Below are 19,156 nucleotides of genomic sequence, written 5' to 3'. Positions count from 1 at the left end.
GTATTGCTGAAATGTTAGAAATGATTGTGGGTCGGCAAACTTGACGGGTCACCACCGACACCATCTTCTACGAGGACTGAGGCCACTGAGCCACGGCCCACCAGACCCCCTTACCCCTCAGAATCGACGCTCTTAAATGTATGATAAGTATCTTGGACTATATGGATTTGATTATTTACTTAATGTTAAGAACCCTCCCCCTCTCCCCCCCCCCACTCAAAAAAAAAGAAGGGAAAATATAGATTAATTTATCTCTGTTGGCAAGCTCTGAAATAGATTTATCCAAGTCTGGAAAAATCAGTGGGTATAGCATCATTTTGCGACTCACTTTTGGAGCTGTGGACCCACAATTGTCTCAAAACATCATTTTTTAAACTAAATACCGTTTGTACTTATAATCACACAATCATGATCAAAGATATATTTCCACCCCCTCACGCTGCTCCTCCCCCTCCTCATCCCCTCCCCCTCCCCTCCCCCTCCCCATCCCCTCCCCCTCCCCTCCCACCCCACAGTTTATTTCTCATAAAGCTTCTTTTCTATTATAAGTGTCATTCACAATGAATGCGGCCTCAATAATTAATTATAGTTCAGGTTGTGTTAACTTGTTTAGAGTGCTTGTCACCATGGAGATAAACATTAAAACTCAGTTTTACCAGACTTATATATTTCTTCCCCAGTTTTTGAAATAGCCCAACAATTTAGCTCCACAAGGAAATTTAAATTTTTAAGAACCTTTGTCGACAGACAAGTTTGCATGGTTGATCACCGATGCGGAAAATCCATCTTGTGACAGATGAACTTTGCAAATTGTCAGTAAACTGCAATATTGTGTTAGGGGTAATTTATTCAATGAAACCATACAGTATCTAGGCATATTGTACATTAGTATGCTGTGGTAACTAGCTGTACAATAATTCTAATACGTAGCATACTGTATATGGGGCTCATCATTGTTCTGTTGTAGCAAATTTAGTTTGCTTCCTCGCTTTAATACATACTTCTCATCGCAACCTTGGCACTCTCCCTCTAGTGATTTATCTAGAGTGGGGCTTTAAATGCATGTCTCATCACAACCTTAGCACTCCCGCTCTAGTGAATTGTCTAGAGTGGGGCTTTAATACAAGTCTCGTCACAACCTTAGCACTGTCGCTCTAGTGATATGTCTAGAGTGAGCTGGTTACTCTCTCACTACTGTACACCCTTAGTGGAGACCTCAGTTCAATATTTAGGATTATTACTGTACATTTCATTGCTAGATTCTCACTATCATCAGTTTCTCACCAATCAAATCTATATTGTACGTGTTCTTAGTTTGTTTTCATACCAGTTCAGTAAGACACAGCTATGGATCAATATATCAGGCTTTCTAGTTGTTACACATTCACCAATACACACATAATACAGAGGCATTGAAGTTAAATTGATACAGTAAAACAGTTTGCTAAACAGCTCTTTGTCTAAGTGTCAAAGATGTGTATTATTTACATTTTCAGCAGATGATCTAGTACTGTGGAAACATTATGCAGTACTATAATTTATATATTCAGGTCACTTTTGACAGTTGTTTTCTTCGTTCATCCCTTACCTATCTCCTAACAACCGTACACTCTTGCTATACCATGCCTAGAGTGAACCGGCAGTCTTTTTAGCACTGTACGCCCTCTATGACTGGACCCTCCTGGTCAATGACCCTCCTTCTCATTCTACCACCCAAAGTGCTTAGAACATTTTTTTTGTGTGTTTTGTGAGGAGGAGACAGGTAAGCTTGTCACCCTTAAATACCTGTTAAATACAGTACCTGTTATTTATCTTGGGGATTTCTACCTCATGTGTATCGATCTGTCCACATGACAATATGAACTGTACTCTATATAGCAAGCTATGTAAAAAATTCCAATTTTTGTCATAACCCGGATAATCAGTACTGGAGCATCAGGATAATCCCGGTCAATATATTTAACTTGAATAAATAGAACTGTATTTAAGGAAACAGAAATTGCATAATATCTAGTTAAAGTCCCATACATGTGCCAATTATAGCACATATATGAAACGTTATGGCCATGCAAAAAAGTAGCTCTGCGTATCTGTCAAATCATAAAATTAATTGAATTTATACATTTTGTCGTTTAAATTGATCCAGTTAATTTTTCATTAAATCTACCAGTATGATATACACCCACACGTCTAAATTTTTTTTCTTACCAAATCCACGAATAACATTACTTTTCATAACATAAAAGCATCTCAATTTTTGTAAACTTGTCTCTGTAAACAGATTTGATTGTGTATAATGATCACTTATGCTCTCTTTCCATGAACCGTGCAGGAGTGGAGCTGTTTAAGTCATCTGACGCCAAAAATTATCATTGCCGCTGGGTACAAGTTGGAATTTTCTAAAGTAATTTTTCATAAAGGTTCAATTTTGTTGTTTTGTGCTAAATAAGAAAGCACTTTATGAGGAGTAGATTCATTTAAGTATATTGATACTATTCATGGAAAGAAGGAGAACATGCTACTAGCCCCCCCCCCCTCCACCCCCACAAAATATTTTGAGTATGGAATATACTTTTTAATCTAGTTAAATGTCAAAGCTTTTAAGCGGCGTTCAAGTCTATTTTTATGAAGTTTCCGTTGCTGTACGTCCCACAAAAGAAATGTTTTGATACCTGTTAACTACATAATTTTTTTTGTTTTTTGTTTTAATATAAGGTTATTACAATTGATTTTGATTTTTTGATTTTGTTTGAATCAGCTTCTTTATTAGTCATGTCTTATAAAATTTTTATTTTGTAAAGTTGGATGCATGGTACTTGAAGTCAAGTGCTCATCTGACCAACGTACCCGCCCTCTCAGCAATTATGCAATATTATTATTTTTTTTTTTAAAGATTTTCTAATAACCTCATACAGGACTGGTTTCGCAGCTAGTAGCACTTAAGTAGTCCACACACTATCAATCTTATATCTCAATCTCAATTTTATTTGTACTCTTAATGGGGTTCCTTTTGATGAAATCACTGACTGATTCTTTTCAAGAAGACTTAAATCTTTAATTGGAAGAGCCCCTTACATTACTTAGTAAAATATTGCATCACAATTAGGTGACTACCTGATCAGAGACACATGGAAATAGTCTGAAATATCTGTCCCTGAGGGCCCTGACCCATCAAAGGATTAATCTTAAAGGGTTCTGTATTTTCTTAGTCGTTTGTGTCACCATGGAAGAACTAATTGTATCGGTCGGTTGTGTTTTCTGTGCAGCCATACAGGTGCCTCAACTGTGACAAGTCTCCTTATAGGCAGTCGTTTAACCTTCTTACAGTACAACAATCCTTCTTACATCAACTTGCTCTTTCCCATATATGTATCTACTGTACCTACCATACACCCTGTATCTCTTTCTCTTACCCAAAGTACCAACCAATCTTGTACCCTTCTTACCAAGGTTTTCCTACAAACTCTTCTTACAGTTACATCTTTTCAAACCTTCCCTATCCACATTTACTTCCCATTATTGTTACCTTTCTTTTACCCAGGTTCTCCTCCTACCCTAGTACTAAAAACCCTTCTCAGATTTCACCCTTCCCATGTACAAAAACCTCCCAGTGCCAGTACCTGATGTCCAAACTAGTGTCCTTCTAGTCTGACTTACAGGGGTATCCCCATATCCCACATTGCTTTCTAACTCCTTTAGAGTATACATAAATTTTTATTTTAGATTTATTCATTGGGAAAGCAAGGTGTCTGCTCTTATCAGCTAGCACTGTTTGCATACTGTACAGTATATAGTTGCATACTCTACATAAATACTTTTGATAATTTCAGTATGTACAAATATTGGCAAAGACTATATTAGTGGCCCTGAATCAAATAAAAGCAAAATTTCTGCCTGGTCACAAAAGGAGGACTTCCAGGTCAGTTGTTTTGGGATGGAAGAGAAAGGAGAAGCCTACTGTAGTAAATGTCTGTTTATTTCTGAATTGCACTCTTAGGTTTCCTCTCAATGGGGCCTGAAGTTATCATGAAAGTGATGGCTGCTTTTATTAGTGGATTATCTGGCAGTGTCTTGCTATTTAGATTCATGAGGAGCGAGAGAGAGAGCGCAGGTTGTAAATTGATCTTTATTGGGACCCCCATCCAGGGTATGAATGGTCAGTGCTATAGATAGCTAGAAACAAATAAACATACAGATGGACAGACAGACAGGTATGTAATTATACAGAGAGGCTACAATAGTACAGATTCTCCCTCTACTTTGCAAACTGATCTTTGGCAGATTGTGAGTTTGAATTCCATTTTGTAGGTATGCCTGGCTAGCTGCTTACTTTATGCTTTATGTACATGTATATATGAGAGATGTGTGTACATTTAAGGTTGGAAACAGGGAAGAACAAAATTGTCCTTACAACCAAGAATTTGGTGTCTTGTTATAAAGGTGGCTTTAAGATTCTTCTCTGCTCTACAGCTTCCTATATTCTTGTCTTTCTCTCCTCAATGCAACCACTCCCCAACTAATGTTTTCCTCATCTAATATTGTTCTCAAAGACTCTTATCTTTTCAAATTCTCCTCTATCCTCATACTCTTCTCTTTCTCTCCTCAATAATACACTCCTCATCTAATGTTGTCCTCCTCAAGGGCTCTCCTCTTTTAAAACTCTCCTCTAACCTCCTACTCTTGTCTTCTCTCCTCAGAAACAGCTTCCTATTTCTGTCTCTCTCTCTTTAAGGACCCTCCCTTCGTGCTCTCCTGGTCTACTGCCCTCGTCCATATTATAACTAGATCACGCTACATTCATCTTCCCCTGAATATGTGTTGTAGTTATAACAACAACAACAATTGGGCAGTTATTTTTACGACTCTTTAATCGACCACAAAAGTGGAAGAAGCCCTCTTATGGAATACAACCTTCATGTCCTCCATCGGGTCCCTTACAATTCAACGTTTTAACTCAAATTGGAAACCTTTTCCAATTAGTCATTTCAGATGGGAAAAACCTTATATTTCTCTTGGATGAAAAATCCACCTTAATATGACCCGGTCAGGGATCGAACCCCAAACCTCCCGATTGCTAAGCCTCAAATTGCTTGAAATGCCACCGCCTCTATCCACTCGGCCACAGCATAGGATATAACAAATCATTATTTCTTACTGCATCTATAAGCTGCTCAGTCCTACACTTGTAACTGGAGTGCATTCAGGATGTCTCCTTTGAGGTGTGAAGTGAACTTTAACATACCTTGCCTACTAGGATGCTATATATACACAACTTTAACCAGAAATATTCCTAAAATTCCAGTCTCTGATGACTAATATTGTTTTGAAAGAAATATAGTATTTGACCGAAGTCTGACCTTAGTGATATGGTTGACGATATGTTATTGTCTATGCAGGGTTATAAATCTTATGTCAAGGTGTATTTTTTTTAAATCCTTTTTCTGTTGCCAACAGAATGTAGATTGCTCTGTAGGGAATATTAGAGGATGTGGCATTATGTACATTATATTCATGGGTACTATATGGGTAACAATGCTGCTAGTTACTCTATCAATCCCTGATCTTTTCTCATCCCCATTCCTAATCCATTCCCCTTTCAACTTTCCCTGCCATTTTTCCAACCACTTTTCCCCCTTCATCTAATCCCTTTGCTCTTTCCCTGTGCTTCTTTATACACTCCCATATACCCCCCTTTTCCCCAGTGGCATCGCCAAGGGGGGGCGTGGGCTGGCTTGTGCCCTCCGCCCAAAAAATCATGCCCCCCAGGTTCCCCCCCCCAAATGCGAGTTGTAGTGTTAAAAAAAACTTTAAAAAAAGCTATTTTTACAAAGGATGATATGTATTATGTTCATTAGTTAAACTTCTTTCCACCGACCATCACAATATCCAGTTGTTTTCTCACTAACAAGGTCACAAAGGCCCCGGTGTGAACCGCTAGTGCTTAAACTTCACTATTACCCTGCAGGAATTTAAAATTAAAATTTTTCCATTTTCAACACTCTTCTTCATGTTGTAAACTTCCCCAAACCCTCTTGAGATGGAGGGGCTGAAGTATCCTCCCGCCCCAACTATTCAAGGGGAAACATCTTTTTATTCTCTCATCTGTGGATAATCACCAGATAGCACCAAATTGCATCTTATGACCCTTAATTATTAAAATACATTATCAAAGCAAAATGGTTATTTATCATTTTTTATGTATAACTTTTTCTGATCCACCTCAATTAAAAACATAAATAAAGGACAGACTAAGCCCGAAAATTCTTGAACATAAAGTTATGTCAAATTGCAAAATATAGCACAAGATTGCATCTAAGGACCCTTTAGTAATCAAAAAAAAAATCAAAGGGGAGGGGGACACCCCCCTCCCCCAGGATGGCATTCACAAATAAACATTGTACCCCCTAATTAAGTACTGCGACCCACCCCCCTGTGCTCCCCAAGATTCAAATGTCTGGCGACGCCACTGCTTTTCCCTCCCCAGAATAAATCATTTTAGCATTTTACACCCTCAGTCTCTATAGACCCTGTCCACATGTGTGTCACAAACTGAAATAGGCTTGGCCTAAAATATTCTGAGACTTCAGGTAAATGATCATCTGGCTCTGTACATTTCATCGAATGTGTGTTACATAACATGAGCTTTACAAGCATTAGCATGCTATGTGCCCAACGTTGCTATGGTTGACCCCCTGCCTCCCCCCTCCGCGTACCTTCTCACATACGTACTGAAGTCTGCAATGGTGAGCACAATTATTGTCCATCTATTTAAACAGCACTAGTAGGTAAACATGTTCACCATCGCTATGCGGAAACAGGTAACACCTGCTTAACTTTGGTACATCCCTGTGTAAATATACCCTTGGTTCGATCTATAGACTCTCTGTGGGACGGCTTAGCACTGCATGGTACATGCTTAGTGCAATGCCAAGCTGCAAGAAAGAATGCTGAACACACCTTAGTTTGTTTTCTTTTATTACAACCCCTAAAATACACTCAGGTTTTCAATTTATATATGTGTGCAAGTCTCTTCACACTTGCTATTAAAAGACCAACAACCAAATGGAATTTATATTATGTTTTGCAAATCATATGCCATACCAAATTGCAAATACATACAAGGCTGAACTGATTTGTAGTTTGGCTATGCAATTCAAAGAAGTAATTTCCAAGAGGGTCTGATACTCAAGAGTTAAATTCCCAGATGATGAGGGATATGTTAAGATAGGCAATTCAATATTTCAATGTGGATACTATAAAGCTAGGTTTTAGTTTGGCAGTGAAAAGCTTGTTACAAATTTGAGCATTAATGGTGACCATTATTGACCTTCTAGCATACTTGGGAGCAAACCTGATGACCTGACAAGCAACATTCATGTGTGTCATGACTTTGGATTTTTCATGTCATGTGCATGTCCTTTAATATTTCATGTTCAGCATGTCCTTTAATATTTCATGTAACAGCATGTCCTTTAATATTTCATGTATCAGTATGTCCTTTGATATTTCATGTATCAGCATGTCCTTCAATAATACAATAACACTGCTTGTATGTGGATTATAGTGCTTAGATTCTACAGTCTGCAGGGTAGACATTTTCTTGGCACTTCTCCTGGATTGGTTGCTAACGGCAATGACGTGAGTCATGGATTGTGTCACTGTATAAGGCCTCTGATATGTATTTATAAGCAAACACACAGTTTGGAGAAATTCAGTTTGATTGCCCTGCATTGTCTAGACTAATATATGTATCATGGGATAAAATTAGAAAGTATTGCCCACATCAAGCAAGTATCATCCCAAAGTTACGAGCAGTAATTAAATTGATTTTACAGGAACTTGTAGCCCATCCCTCTCCCCACTCTTTCCCTCCCCCTCTCCCTCCCCCTCCCCCTACTTCAAATTAGTCTCTGATGTTGTAATTCAGTGTATTAGGCAGTTAAATGGCTCAGTTAAATTTATGCTCTGTATGAGGTAATAATGACATAACAATTACATGAAGCCTGACAATGACATGCATAGAATGCCAATCTTGAGTTGGGGCCGGGGCCGGAAGGGGGGGGGGAAGGGGGTAAATTGTCATTCCACAGACTGATTTAGGCAGGAGCATGAACCTATATGGAAGGGCTTCCTGGACCATATCCCCCAGCTGCCCATGTTTGGCCTCGCCACTGAAGCTGGACTTATAACCTAACTGTGCAATGTTGATCATTATTGGTCTTGGACTGAGGTTCAATTGTAACAGCTAAGTAATAATACTTCAAATACATGATAAAATGCTGACTAATTTAGGTATGGTCATGCACCTCTATGGAAGGGTATCCTAGTCTTTCCACCTCCTCTCCCCCCTCCCAGCCCCCCTCCCCCATCCCATACTGTTGAAGTCTGACCCATATCCCGGCCAATACCATTAAGTACTTAAATAATATTAATTCCATGCTGGTAACCCCCTCATATACGTACAGTAGGTAATACACACTGTACAGCAGTGCTAGTGTATTGGCTGCTGGCATTCACTGTAAGGTTCATTCTAGCATGCACGTATGCACGGAGACGCTGATCATATGGACTGTTAAATGTCATTCATTATGTAGGCTTATACCTCCTCTAGTGATTAGGCACGCTGATTTATTCCATGGAGAATTCCCTGCACTTTTTCAACAGTTGATAGATCTTGAGTGTGTAGATTTATCATTTTTAATGAGCTAAATATTATAGTAAATTAATTAATAAATTAATAAATCATGAAAGTCATTTCGAAAAAGAATTGCATCTGTTTGTGTAAATGTACAAAATTTACTACTTTACACCGGTCTCTCTCTTAATACATGACTCCTCTCCAAACACGCACCTGTCCGTCTGAATTTGCTCTCCAGACCTTCCTGCCTACTTACTGGGTGTTCCATAAGGGGCTGGGGAAAGGGGAGGGGGTGGGGAGCGGGTGTGTTAGGTAATGTTGGTGGTCAAACATGCACCTTCATGATATTTTGCGTGTAACAAAAAAAGGCGTAGGTAGCCTTTACATTTTAATGGAAAAGTTTTATTACTGTCAAAATAGGAGTCACTAAATGAACCCAATTAGTCTAGCTGCATCAATTAGGTAGCATAAAACTACAATACTTTTACTGCAACAATTTTTAAATTGGATAACTAAACAGATCTGACGCTAATACTCAGTAATGCCGACTTATATGAAGCATGAACTGGATTCATGACTCAATACTGTCCTAGCTGCCCAAGAATATAGTTTCGCTGGGATTCTTCTGTTTTGAAAAAAAAAGAGAAAAATCTTGTAAACTCCATTTGTTAGCAAGAACACATCAGTCAAAGTCATGAATAAGGTAATAGCTTTTTCAGGCATCGCTTGCCCTTAGCAAATTTCCATTCTCTGGGCACATCCAGAAAACCGAATTAATGAAATCGCAGCTTTGCGGAGATCCGGTTAGTACGCATGAGGTGGTGTCTGCATCATCGTTGTTGTCGTTGTATCAGATCCATTTTGGAGATTAGGAAAATTAGATGTGCAGATATTTTGTTGTGTACAGTATAGTACCAACTTACACACATTGCGAGTATGGGAGGACATGACTAAGTAAGATGTACAGTAATTTTTAAGCTGTGGATGAGGGGGCGGGGTTGGGGGGGAGAGTCAACTATCACTGTAATTTATATTGGACTATAGTTTGGAATGAATGCAAATATTACATATGCTCTCCCGTAATTATGGTCAATCTGTGATATGTTTACTCTTTGAAATCTGCATAATTTATACTGCATCATCAGGAAGTGAACTGTTATCAGCTCTTTTACACTCTACATGTACCTTTGCATATCCCATCTACCTAGGGTATATTTACTGGTAACATTGCACACTGTGCCCTCCCCCCCAAAATTGATAACCCTCCTCTGGGTCAACGTCCATCACCTCTTCCTCCCGAAATTACCATTCGTGAAGGAATGAAGCCTAATTCTAATGGGAGATCTCCATCTTTTAAGAATCCCACTTGTTCAACTGTTTTCAGCTGTATTTATACCACATCATTTAGATCTTGTGCAGTAAAAATGCTTGATCAAGTAAAATGGTCATATCATACCACATTCCACACCATTTTTCATAATTAACAAACTTATCAATAAAGAGTTAATTAATAAATTAATAATTGTATTAGTTGAGGACATTAAAACATATGAAACTTAACTTTTGTGCCTATACAGTCATCCTTGGCAAGAAGCTGGGATTATGTCTGCATTGTCATACGAATTTGTGGAAAGTCTTTAATAATATCAAAGATTAAATGTGGGCCATCTAATTCTCTTAACAGGTCTCTTTGTTGAGCACTAATAAACAATACAAACTAATTGTTCCTGCATCTTCACCAGCTGTTAAAACAGAGAATGGTTATTAAACAATTATATCTGTGTGGCATAGTTATCCGAACAACAGTGATTGTTAAAACGTTTTTTATTTCTTTGCATTTTGAATGATTGTTTGTTTTTTGTTGTTGTTATTTGAACAGATGTGAAGATACAGACTAGATTCTGTTTGACTTACATCTCCAAAGTTACCGCGGACATGGGCAATCAGATACAGTGCAGTCCTCTCCCGGGAAGGGTCAAGTCCAAACTGGCGACAAATATGTTTAAAGTGAAGAACATTAACGAACAGGGAGAGATCATCTGGAGAGGACTGATAGAGGTGAACAGGACGGAGTTGGTCCTCCATCAGAAGAACGGCAACCCCATCCGTTGGCCACTCAAGTCCCTCCGTCGCTATGGTTTCGACACAGGCTTGTTTTCATTTGAGAGCGGCAGAAGTTGTGCCACTGGTCCAGGTAAGTGCACATATAGTACTGTAGTAAATGTACTCAATACAAGGTACATACCACAGATGCAGGTAATAATCTAAATTGTTCGATGCAGGGTGCCGCGTGTAAAGGTTTGAAAATAGATTGTGAGAAGTACAGTGTCACTGGTCCAAGTAAGACAAGTATGAAGAACTAATGTAAAGGCTGTCATCAGTCCAGGTTTGGGTACAATGAATCTAAAGAAAGGTGCTTCCACTTCAGGTAAAAATGTCCTTCCATGCAAGGGTACCGACAGACCAGGTTTGAACATAACTCAGCCTAATGCCAATAGTTACCAGTCCAGGTAAAGAACAAAGATAACTACCCATGCAGAATTGTAATATGAATAGCTAAAGACAAGCCAACACCAGTAAGAAATTTATTAACCTGCACCTCGCTTACCTGTCTCTTCACAACCTCAGCATGCGCTCACCATGTCTAGAATGAACTGGTATTATTACACAGCCTTCTATGACCAGACCCCTCCAATCAATGACCTTCCTTTCTCAATCTACCACACAAAGTGTCTAGGACATTTGTTTCGCACTTGGGTTTCATCGGTTTGAATCTTACTGTTGTAATCAAGGTGCCACTGATAGTCCATGTAAAGCCCATGTAAGATTGTAAGGACCTTACTACAGTGCTAACTTCCTAGGTTGATAGGAATTACACGTAAGAGCTGTGATAAATTTGCCAACATTGTAGTTGAGGACATAAGGAGCCATTGCAAGGTGCCACCACCAGTTAAGGTATAAACATTGTTTATTCAAGTTGCCATACACTGGTTGAGGTAAGAAATAGGGTAAATAGCTAAAGTGAAGTTGAGGGTGTTGATTATGTTGGCAATATTCCCCAGCTTGCCTGTCTGCTACACGATTTGACATAGACTACAGACATTTATGCTCTCATTGACCACAACCCTCCCCTTCCCCCCACCCCCTCCTCACTCCCTCCTTCAGTTCCAACCATTACCTATGATGTGTGGAGTACGTCACGTTGGGTCTATACTATTGATAGATACATAATCTTCAATATTATCTTCTCAAATTGCAGGGATATACGCTTTCAAGTGCAAGAATGCAAAACAACTTTTTGATCTGGTCAAGTTGAACACAAACGAAGGCGACACTCCTAGCACTAGCAATGCTGGACCTTCACAGCAGCAACAGCAGAATCACACACTGCAGACACAGCTGCCTCACAACCATTCAACGTCTATGACGCATTTAATCTCCACCAACGGAAGAATCGCCGGCCGTAACTCGTCCTCTTCGACGTCCGTGGCACCGACAAGCCCGGTGTCTCCGACCAGCAGAGCAAACGCCTCAACTCCGATAATGGAACGCAGCGAATCTCCTACTATTGAATACATTAATTCGGAAGATATAAGGGAGACCGGTCCTCCACGCACCACGGTATGATTCTACAAAGGATAAAAACCCCTTAAAAGAAGAATTTATTATAGCGATTGTCTTCTCAATGTCTGCTAATGTATTAAAAATCCTTTTTATCTTTGCGGTTATTCCCTTTTGTTTATCAATATGAAATCGATGTATGCCTATTTTGTTGATGCGTGACATTTTTCATAGAAAATGGACCGAAATAATTTGGTGTTAAAAGTTACTGTAAGATCTTATGAAACTGATTACATCTTTTGGAATCAAAATTTGCCTGGCAGTTGGCCTTAAGTTTAAAAGTATCAGTTCTGCTAACTGTTTTTCTGTTTCTTCTAGGTACCCACCCATTCACCGTTTAGACCTGTGGGGGCAGTCACCAATGGCACAACCACCAAGGATCCCACCAAGAAGGTGTCTCTTAATTACGTCCACCTTAAACTCGGCCAGGATGAAGACGATGCAGTGATTGAAGACGGAAGCCTTCAAGTTGCGGCCACGGACGTAGATAGAGTGGAAAATGAGTACGAGGTCACCGATTCAGAGGAAGCAGCTGCCAGCGTTGTGGAAACTGTAGCGCCCTCAAGTCCACCGGAGCCAGTGAGCTTAATCGACGAGAACGATAACAAAACAGTATCCCAAGAACCAAATTCGAGGAAGGTTAAGACCGGTCTGCTGGTCGAGATAGGATCCGAAGTAAACCGTTTATCCGAGCCCGGACAGGGTGTAAGTAACATATCCTATGTGAATTTAGACCGGCCTCCCATGGTTCATAGCCCAAACTTGGCAAAGACCGTTGCCTACTCTCCCTCATCGCCTTCCTCTTACTACACAAACTTAGATACGAAAGGTGAATTACCCCATCGTTCCACTATACCAGACCAGAGAGGGCCCATGGGCGGCGCTAGATTCAACAACGGCAAGAGTGATTCAGAATTCAACTTTGATGCCGGCGTTAATCCACAGGGTGAAAAATTCTTTGCAAACGTTGTCGACGTGGAAGGTAAAGAACAAGTCAGTCATGACCAAGGCGTTAGCAACATGATAATACAGTCTCCGCCTAAAGGAAAACTGAATTACATCCAGGTGGCGTTTGAGGATGGAACGGTCAGTTCTGCCCCTCAGCGTTCCACCTGTTCCAGTTCTGGTAGCACACCTCCCAACACCCCAAACTCACCACTGGCCGAAACAGAGTCTCCCGCCAAAGGGTCGGACGTCTACGCTGTAATAGACACTAACAAGACTGTGGCTTTAGCAAATTCCCAAAGACAGATAAACGACGGGGACGTCAGTTCCAGGCGGACGAGACACGATGGACCGGTTCAGCCGAGATAGCCGGAGATTTTAACTTGTATCGTTATTGCCATCATTCCCATTCTATTGCTTTCTTCCTAATGGACAAGACATTATAAACCAGGCAGAGGCTGGATGGTCCTGAAGATAACAATGTGTCTAGGTTTTTATTGTCATCATCATTATCGGATTGCAATTTAACTGTCGAGAATGGATGGGTGGAAGCCATGGTAACGGAAGATAACGTGCGTATGCAGGTATAGCTCGTCATCACAATGCAAGTTTCCTATCCGGACGGACTTGTTTAGTCCTGGGAACTGCATGTGTTTCTACATCAGGTATGGAAATATAGCTGTAGGTTCATGATATGTTATGTTATGTGTAACAATCATCGTTATAGGATGCCACTTATCAGTACCCGACGGTCGAGACAGAACAGATCACTACAGCTAGTAGTACAACTAGTAACACAACTCAGTTACTAATATCTGCATTGCTGTTGGTTACGTTCATATGGAAAGTGGAGATGGACCGGTGCCGCAAACTAAGGTGACTGCAGATAGGACGTGTAACCAGCGAAGGTAACAATGCTAGAAGATGGACAGACCGACATGATGTTATGTGGTGAGAAACGCAGAGAGTATGTCTAATTATTGTCACCATTCGATGGCATTGCTTTTATGCCAGATGCTTCATAGGCAGAGCACTGAGCAGTCAGGCTAACAACAAACTAGAGTGTTTAATTATAATCAGTCTAACTACAAACTAGAGTGTTTAATTATAATCAGTCCTGGTAATATCCGTACCAGAATAACGATGTGTGAATGAAACAATCAGGATTTTCGCAGTTAATATAATTTATAGTAGTACCATACGGAAGCAGAGAGCTTGTTTCCAGAATGCTTGACTGGGCTCCAAGGTATAATATATAACATGTAATGAGTGTTGGTTGTTATCAGCATTGATGGTGATATTGGTACCACATGGTAGTTACATTCTGATCATCTGGGCAGAAAAGTACTTACCCCACAGATATGTATTGAATTGTCATGTTTTGAAATGGAATATTGCTATTTTGAGTATTTCAGTTATTATTTCACCCTTTCAACAGTTTGGTATGTTGCTTAAGTGATGTCTAGGAAATTGCTGAGGTGACTCAGATGGTGGTACCGTACTCACCTTCATCTCAATTGTTGCTTTGCTGGTAACTAGACAATTGCAGGGTTTACTTGTTTGATGGTACCCATTTCATATGGTACTCATAATATTGCTCTGCTGTTGTGTCCAAGGAATTGCAGGGTACTCTGTTGACAGTACCCACTTCAAATATGGTAGGCATGTACACCTGGCAGTGCTGGGGGTGTACATCCTCTTTACATTTGTATTTTTATTATCTTAGATCTGTAGCAACCATAACAGTTTTAAGCTATGACGAACTGTCTCCTTGAATATTCCTTGCATAAACCAATCTTTTACTCGTTTTTTTTTTATAGTCTTTCATGCAAGTAATAGTAACTGTGCATCAACTAATGGTAAAAACACACACTTACTGTACAATGCAATACAGAGAGTAGTATCAACTTTAAAAGAAATTTTAAAGGGAGACCAGCCATCATTTATTTAATCTTTCAAGTTTTCTTCTTCGATTACCGGTATGATCTTAATTCCCTGTGGGAGCTAAGCTAAGCAGAAACTCATACAACCATGAAGAAATTAATGAGGGGGACTCATTTCAGAGTCAGTAATGGTCCATTTCCTGAGGATAAATTAATGATAGTTTGTATGCAAGTATGTACTGAAGTCAATTTAAGTCCAAAGGAATGAGAGAAGAAATTGTTCAAATTTAAATGTTCCTTCATTATATTGTACATAAGAGTATACAGTCACTGCCATTTAGATTATGAAATTTATATGACGTTAACACTATTTACCACACACTTTCTCCAGCAATTATGAGCAAAAAAATAATCATTAAAATTGTGGCAGCAAGAGTTTTGCAAAATTAATATTTAAAAAATGTAATGGTTTCTATCAAATTTCGAGAACTTTGCTATTTCTATTCAAAGCCGTCCTGTAGCCATGGAGACAGAGATGATATTTAGATGGTATTTAAATATCTCCCGCACATGTATCTTGGGGCAAGGCCTCTATTGAAAGGTGTTGAACTTTGCCGTCTCAAGAGACAGCCCTCTCTCGGGGGCCTCAAACTCGAAGAAGAAAAACGAAGAAGAGGAAGAAAAAATTGACAATAGGATGGCCAATGAAAATCGACTAGTTTGCGTGCTGCCCTATGTAGCTTTGAGCGTTTTGTAGGGCTTAGATAATTATGCATAGCATTACCGAATGCGTTGGTGAAAGGTTTAATGTTTTCCCCTTTGCTAATCTTCTATGCAGTCCTATTCTGTCGCTGGTGCATAAGGGATTCCTTACTTTCGATGAGAACAAGTCTACACACTTTACATATCAAATTATATATATATATCAATAACAACAACAAAAATAAGAGAATGAACTAAAGAATTAAAATGATTGCTAAGGGTTGATGACTTCTTGCCTAATACTCTGTCATTAAAGGTTTAAGGAGTCTAAACTGCGGGTTTAATGGAATTAGGCATTTGAATTTAGTAAGTTTCTTATGTTACTTCTCGATAAAATGCTACAAATAACAACAGTAAACAGTTGTCAATCATTATTACTGAATCTTAACAATTCCTTTCCTTATCATTTTGAGAGCATCTTTACTAGAACATCTGAATTATTTGCAACAGTGAGAGGAAGGCAGGCAGGTGGAGCAGGGGGGGGGGCAGGTGGAGTGGGGGTGGGGGTGGTTGTTGGGTGCACCACTGATGTTACTTTAAGCTCTATTAAGACTTATGTAAAATATTTATGTACTTGCAACATATTGACTCAGGCACAATTCATTGTCTCAAGGAATGTGGGCATTGTAGCACTAACAGGAGACAAGGAGAACACGTTGTTAACACTACCCACATTGCTTTCTTCAAGGACAAGTAAGAGTGCAATTAGGCTTACTTTACATGTGTACATTGTCTGGAATATGAAATATCAGTATGTTGCAAGATGAGAGAGTGGTTGTGGGGAGGAGGGAGTGGTTATGGGGAGGAGGGAGTGGTTATGGGGAGGAGGGAGTGGTTGTGCGGAGGAGGGAGTGGTTATGGGGAGGAGAGAGTGGTTATGGGGAGGAGGGAGTGGTTGTGGGAAGGAGGGAGTGGTTGTGGGGAGGAGGGAGTGGTTATGAGAGGAGGGAGTGGTTGTGGGGAGGGAGTGGTTGTGGGGAGGAGGGAGTGGTTATCGGGAGGAGGGAGTGGTTATGGAGAGGAGGGAGTGGTTATGGGGAGGAGGGAGTGGTTATGGAGAGGAGGGAGTGGTTATGGGGAGGAGGGAGTGGTTGTGGGGAGGAGGGAGTGGCTATGGGGAGGAGGGAGTGGCTATGGGGAGGAGGGAGTGGTTGTGGGGAGGAGGGAGTGGTTGTGGGGAGTGGTTGTGGGGAGGACGGAGTGGTTGTGGAAAGGGAGGGGGTGGTGTACCCCAATCAAATGTACAAAAAGTACAGGACACATGGGTATTATGTTACTCCTTAAGTTGTCGGTGTCCCTGCAATGCAGAATTCCTGGCTGCTAGCCCAGTCTGGCTTAGAAGCACCGTTGAACAAGAACAGAATGCAGAGTTGTGTTCTTTTAATTTGTATATAATGTTTTTAAGACTAGTTTGGGGCAGGTCCCTTTTGTAGTAATTTACAATGCCTGTATTGTGGGATATATGTTAACCTTAGTTGTCAGTGTGATGTAAAAAAGAATAAAGAGTTCTGGAAAACCGTTGCAAGGTTATACATGAATAGGAGTAAGTTATGCTGAAGTGATGACGATGTAACAGGGACACGTAACTATATATATATATATATATATATATATATATACATATATATATATATATATATATATATATATATATATATATATATTTCACTCATGTATGAATATGTATTCACACACCCATATAGTATATTTGCATATATGTATACATGTCTTTTATGTGTGTCATGCACCATTGATACTTTGAAGTTAACAAAACTGTATCCATAGCATTGCTGAACTTATTGATGTGAAAATGTAATATTCGTTTTCACACCCCCGTCAACACCCACCCATCCCCCGTCAACACCCACCCATCCCCCATTATGCTCATACAAATGATAAATATACCTCAAAAGGTTTAGACAGCACACCAACTTCTTCCGCTGCACCCCCCGTTTGCCTCTCGTTTTGACTTACATAGCCTGCCAGGAATATTCATGTATTCAACACTTTGTCAGTATGTCTTTTTGAAGTTTAGATATTGATATCAAATTAATGCTTACTTTCTCGATGGGGAAAAAGAAAAAAAAAATCGTTGATATTCTTTCCTCATGTGTGAATGATGTCGTATAGCTTTATGCAGCAAATATCATTTATTAAACTGTTTGTTATCATGGCTTTCCAAAATTTACTCCCTTACATGGATTTGAAAGAAAAGTTAAATTGAAACAATCGTAGGTGGGGGTGGGTTGGATTGGAGGGAAGTGGTAGGTATATTATTATGTTGAAACATTGGAGCTTGTCATCACAAGTTCCTTGCGATATATATCAAAGTTTTCTTTTGTCTAATGGCAAACTGAATCTTGCCGATTCAATAATTCTATCGTCTTTAGGATGTCAAAGAAACCTTTCTTTGGCTCTCCATTCAAGATGGGTTAGGGTGCAGGGTTAGGTGTTCAGGCGCGGAGCCAGGAATTTGCCAAGGGAGGGGCGAAACTGTAGATTCGGCATTGCAAACTATCTAAGCATAGCGCCACCATGGTTGGCGCGAAGCGTACAAGAAAATTTTGACTGAAAATACCTCCCAGATTGCTGGAAATGGCACTTCCCAGGCCTTGTTAGTTGCATCTTAGCATTTTCTTTTGAAAATACTAGCGATGTCATAAAAGCATGAAGAAAAAAAAATGCTCGGGGGGGCGGCTGCCCCCTTCGCCTCCCCCCTTGGCTACGCGCCTGTAGGTTTTAGGGTGCAGATATAGGGAATTCTTCTATTCCTTTAGTAAGAGACTCAAGGTTAAGATGCAAATCTAGATATATGCTACACGTTGCAACCTTATTGTCAACCGCAGTTCTGTATGGACTCACAGATGAGAGCATGTCGAGATTTTTAAGAAAATTGAGTTCGATATTTTGTGTGTGTGTGAAAGAGATAATAATAATAATAATTGTATATTATATAAAAAAAGATATTTCTCTTTATGAAGAATTATGTAAAGCTACTTCTCTCTACCTTGTATGTTTGTGTACAATGTATCAACCTTGAATCAATGTTTCTTCGCCTGACCTTTTGATATTCACTTTCAAAAAATCTACCTGAAAGATATGCTTAATATGTGTCGTCTCTTTGTTTTCCTTACGTTTTCTCTTCACGTGTCCCAGAAAAAAAGGAAATAAAGGTTATTTTAAGAGTAACCGCAACCCGATTCACCCTTCCCATCAATAAACTAAGAAGATACTTAAAAAACTCCTGCATAATTCTGTTCCCATAAATTAGCCACCCCCCAATTATTTTCCTCCCTCTCCACTTCCC

At 39.7% G+C, this 19,156-nt stretch overlaps 1 protein-coding gene and 1 long non-coding RNA gene across 5 annotated transcripts in view; both read left to right on the top strand.

Moving 5' to 3' along the window:
* Positions 1 to 16,038, top strand: part of LOC139971597 (uncharacterized) — a 35,677-nt gene extending 19,639 nt beyond the window's left edge. For all 4 annotated transcript variants that reach the window (XM_071978427.1, XM_071978259.1, XM_071978342.1 and 1 more), the window contains 3 exons: positions 10,518 to 10,832; positions 11,898 to 12,259; positions 12,578 to 16,038. In XM_071978427.1, coding sequence (XP_071834528.1) covers positions 10,574 to 10,832; positions 11,898 to 12,259; positions 12,578 to 13,573 — 1,617 coding nt within the window. In that variant the 5' untranslated portion in view covers positions 10,518 to 10,573 and the 3' untranslated portion in view covers positions 13,574 to 16,038. The remainder of the gene's footprint in view (positions 1 to 10,517; positions 10,833 to 11,897; positions 12,260 to 12,577) is intronic.
* A 296-nt stretch (positions 16,039 to 16,334) lies between these two features.
* Positions 16,335 to 18,956, top strand: LOC139971555 (uncharacterized). Its single transcript, XR_011794426.1, has 2 exons — positions 16,335 to 18,298; positions 18,586 to 18,956. It is a non-coding gene; the product is annotated as an uncharacterized lncRNA (long non-coding RNA).
* The last annotated feature ends 200 nt before the right edge of the window (positions 18,957 to 19,156 follow it).

The sequence above is a fragment of the Apostichopus japonicus genome, chromosome 1 (genome assembly GCF_037975245.1).
Source record: "Apostichopus japonicus isolate 1M-3 chromosome 1, ASM3797524v1, whole genome shotgun sequence".
Lineage (NCBI taxonomy): Eukaryota > Metazoa > Echinodermata > Holothuroidea > Aspidochirotida > Stichopodidae > Apostichopus > Apostichopus japonicus.
The sequence above is the reverse complement of the archived record's forward strand: the minus strand, read 5'-3'. Positions and strand labels throughout refer to the sequence as shown.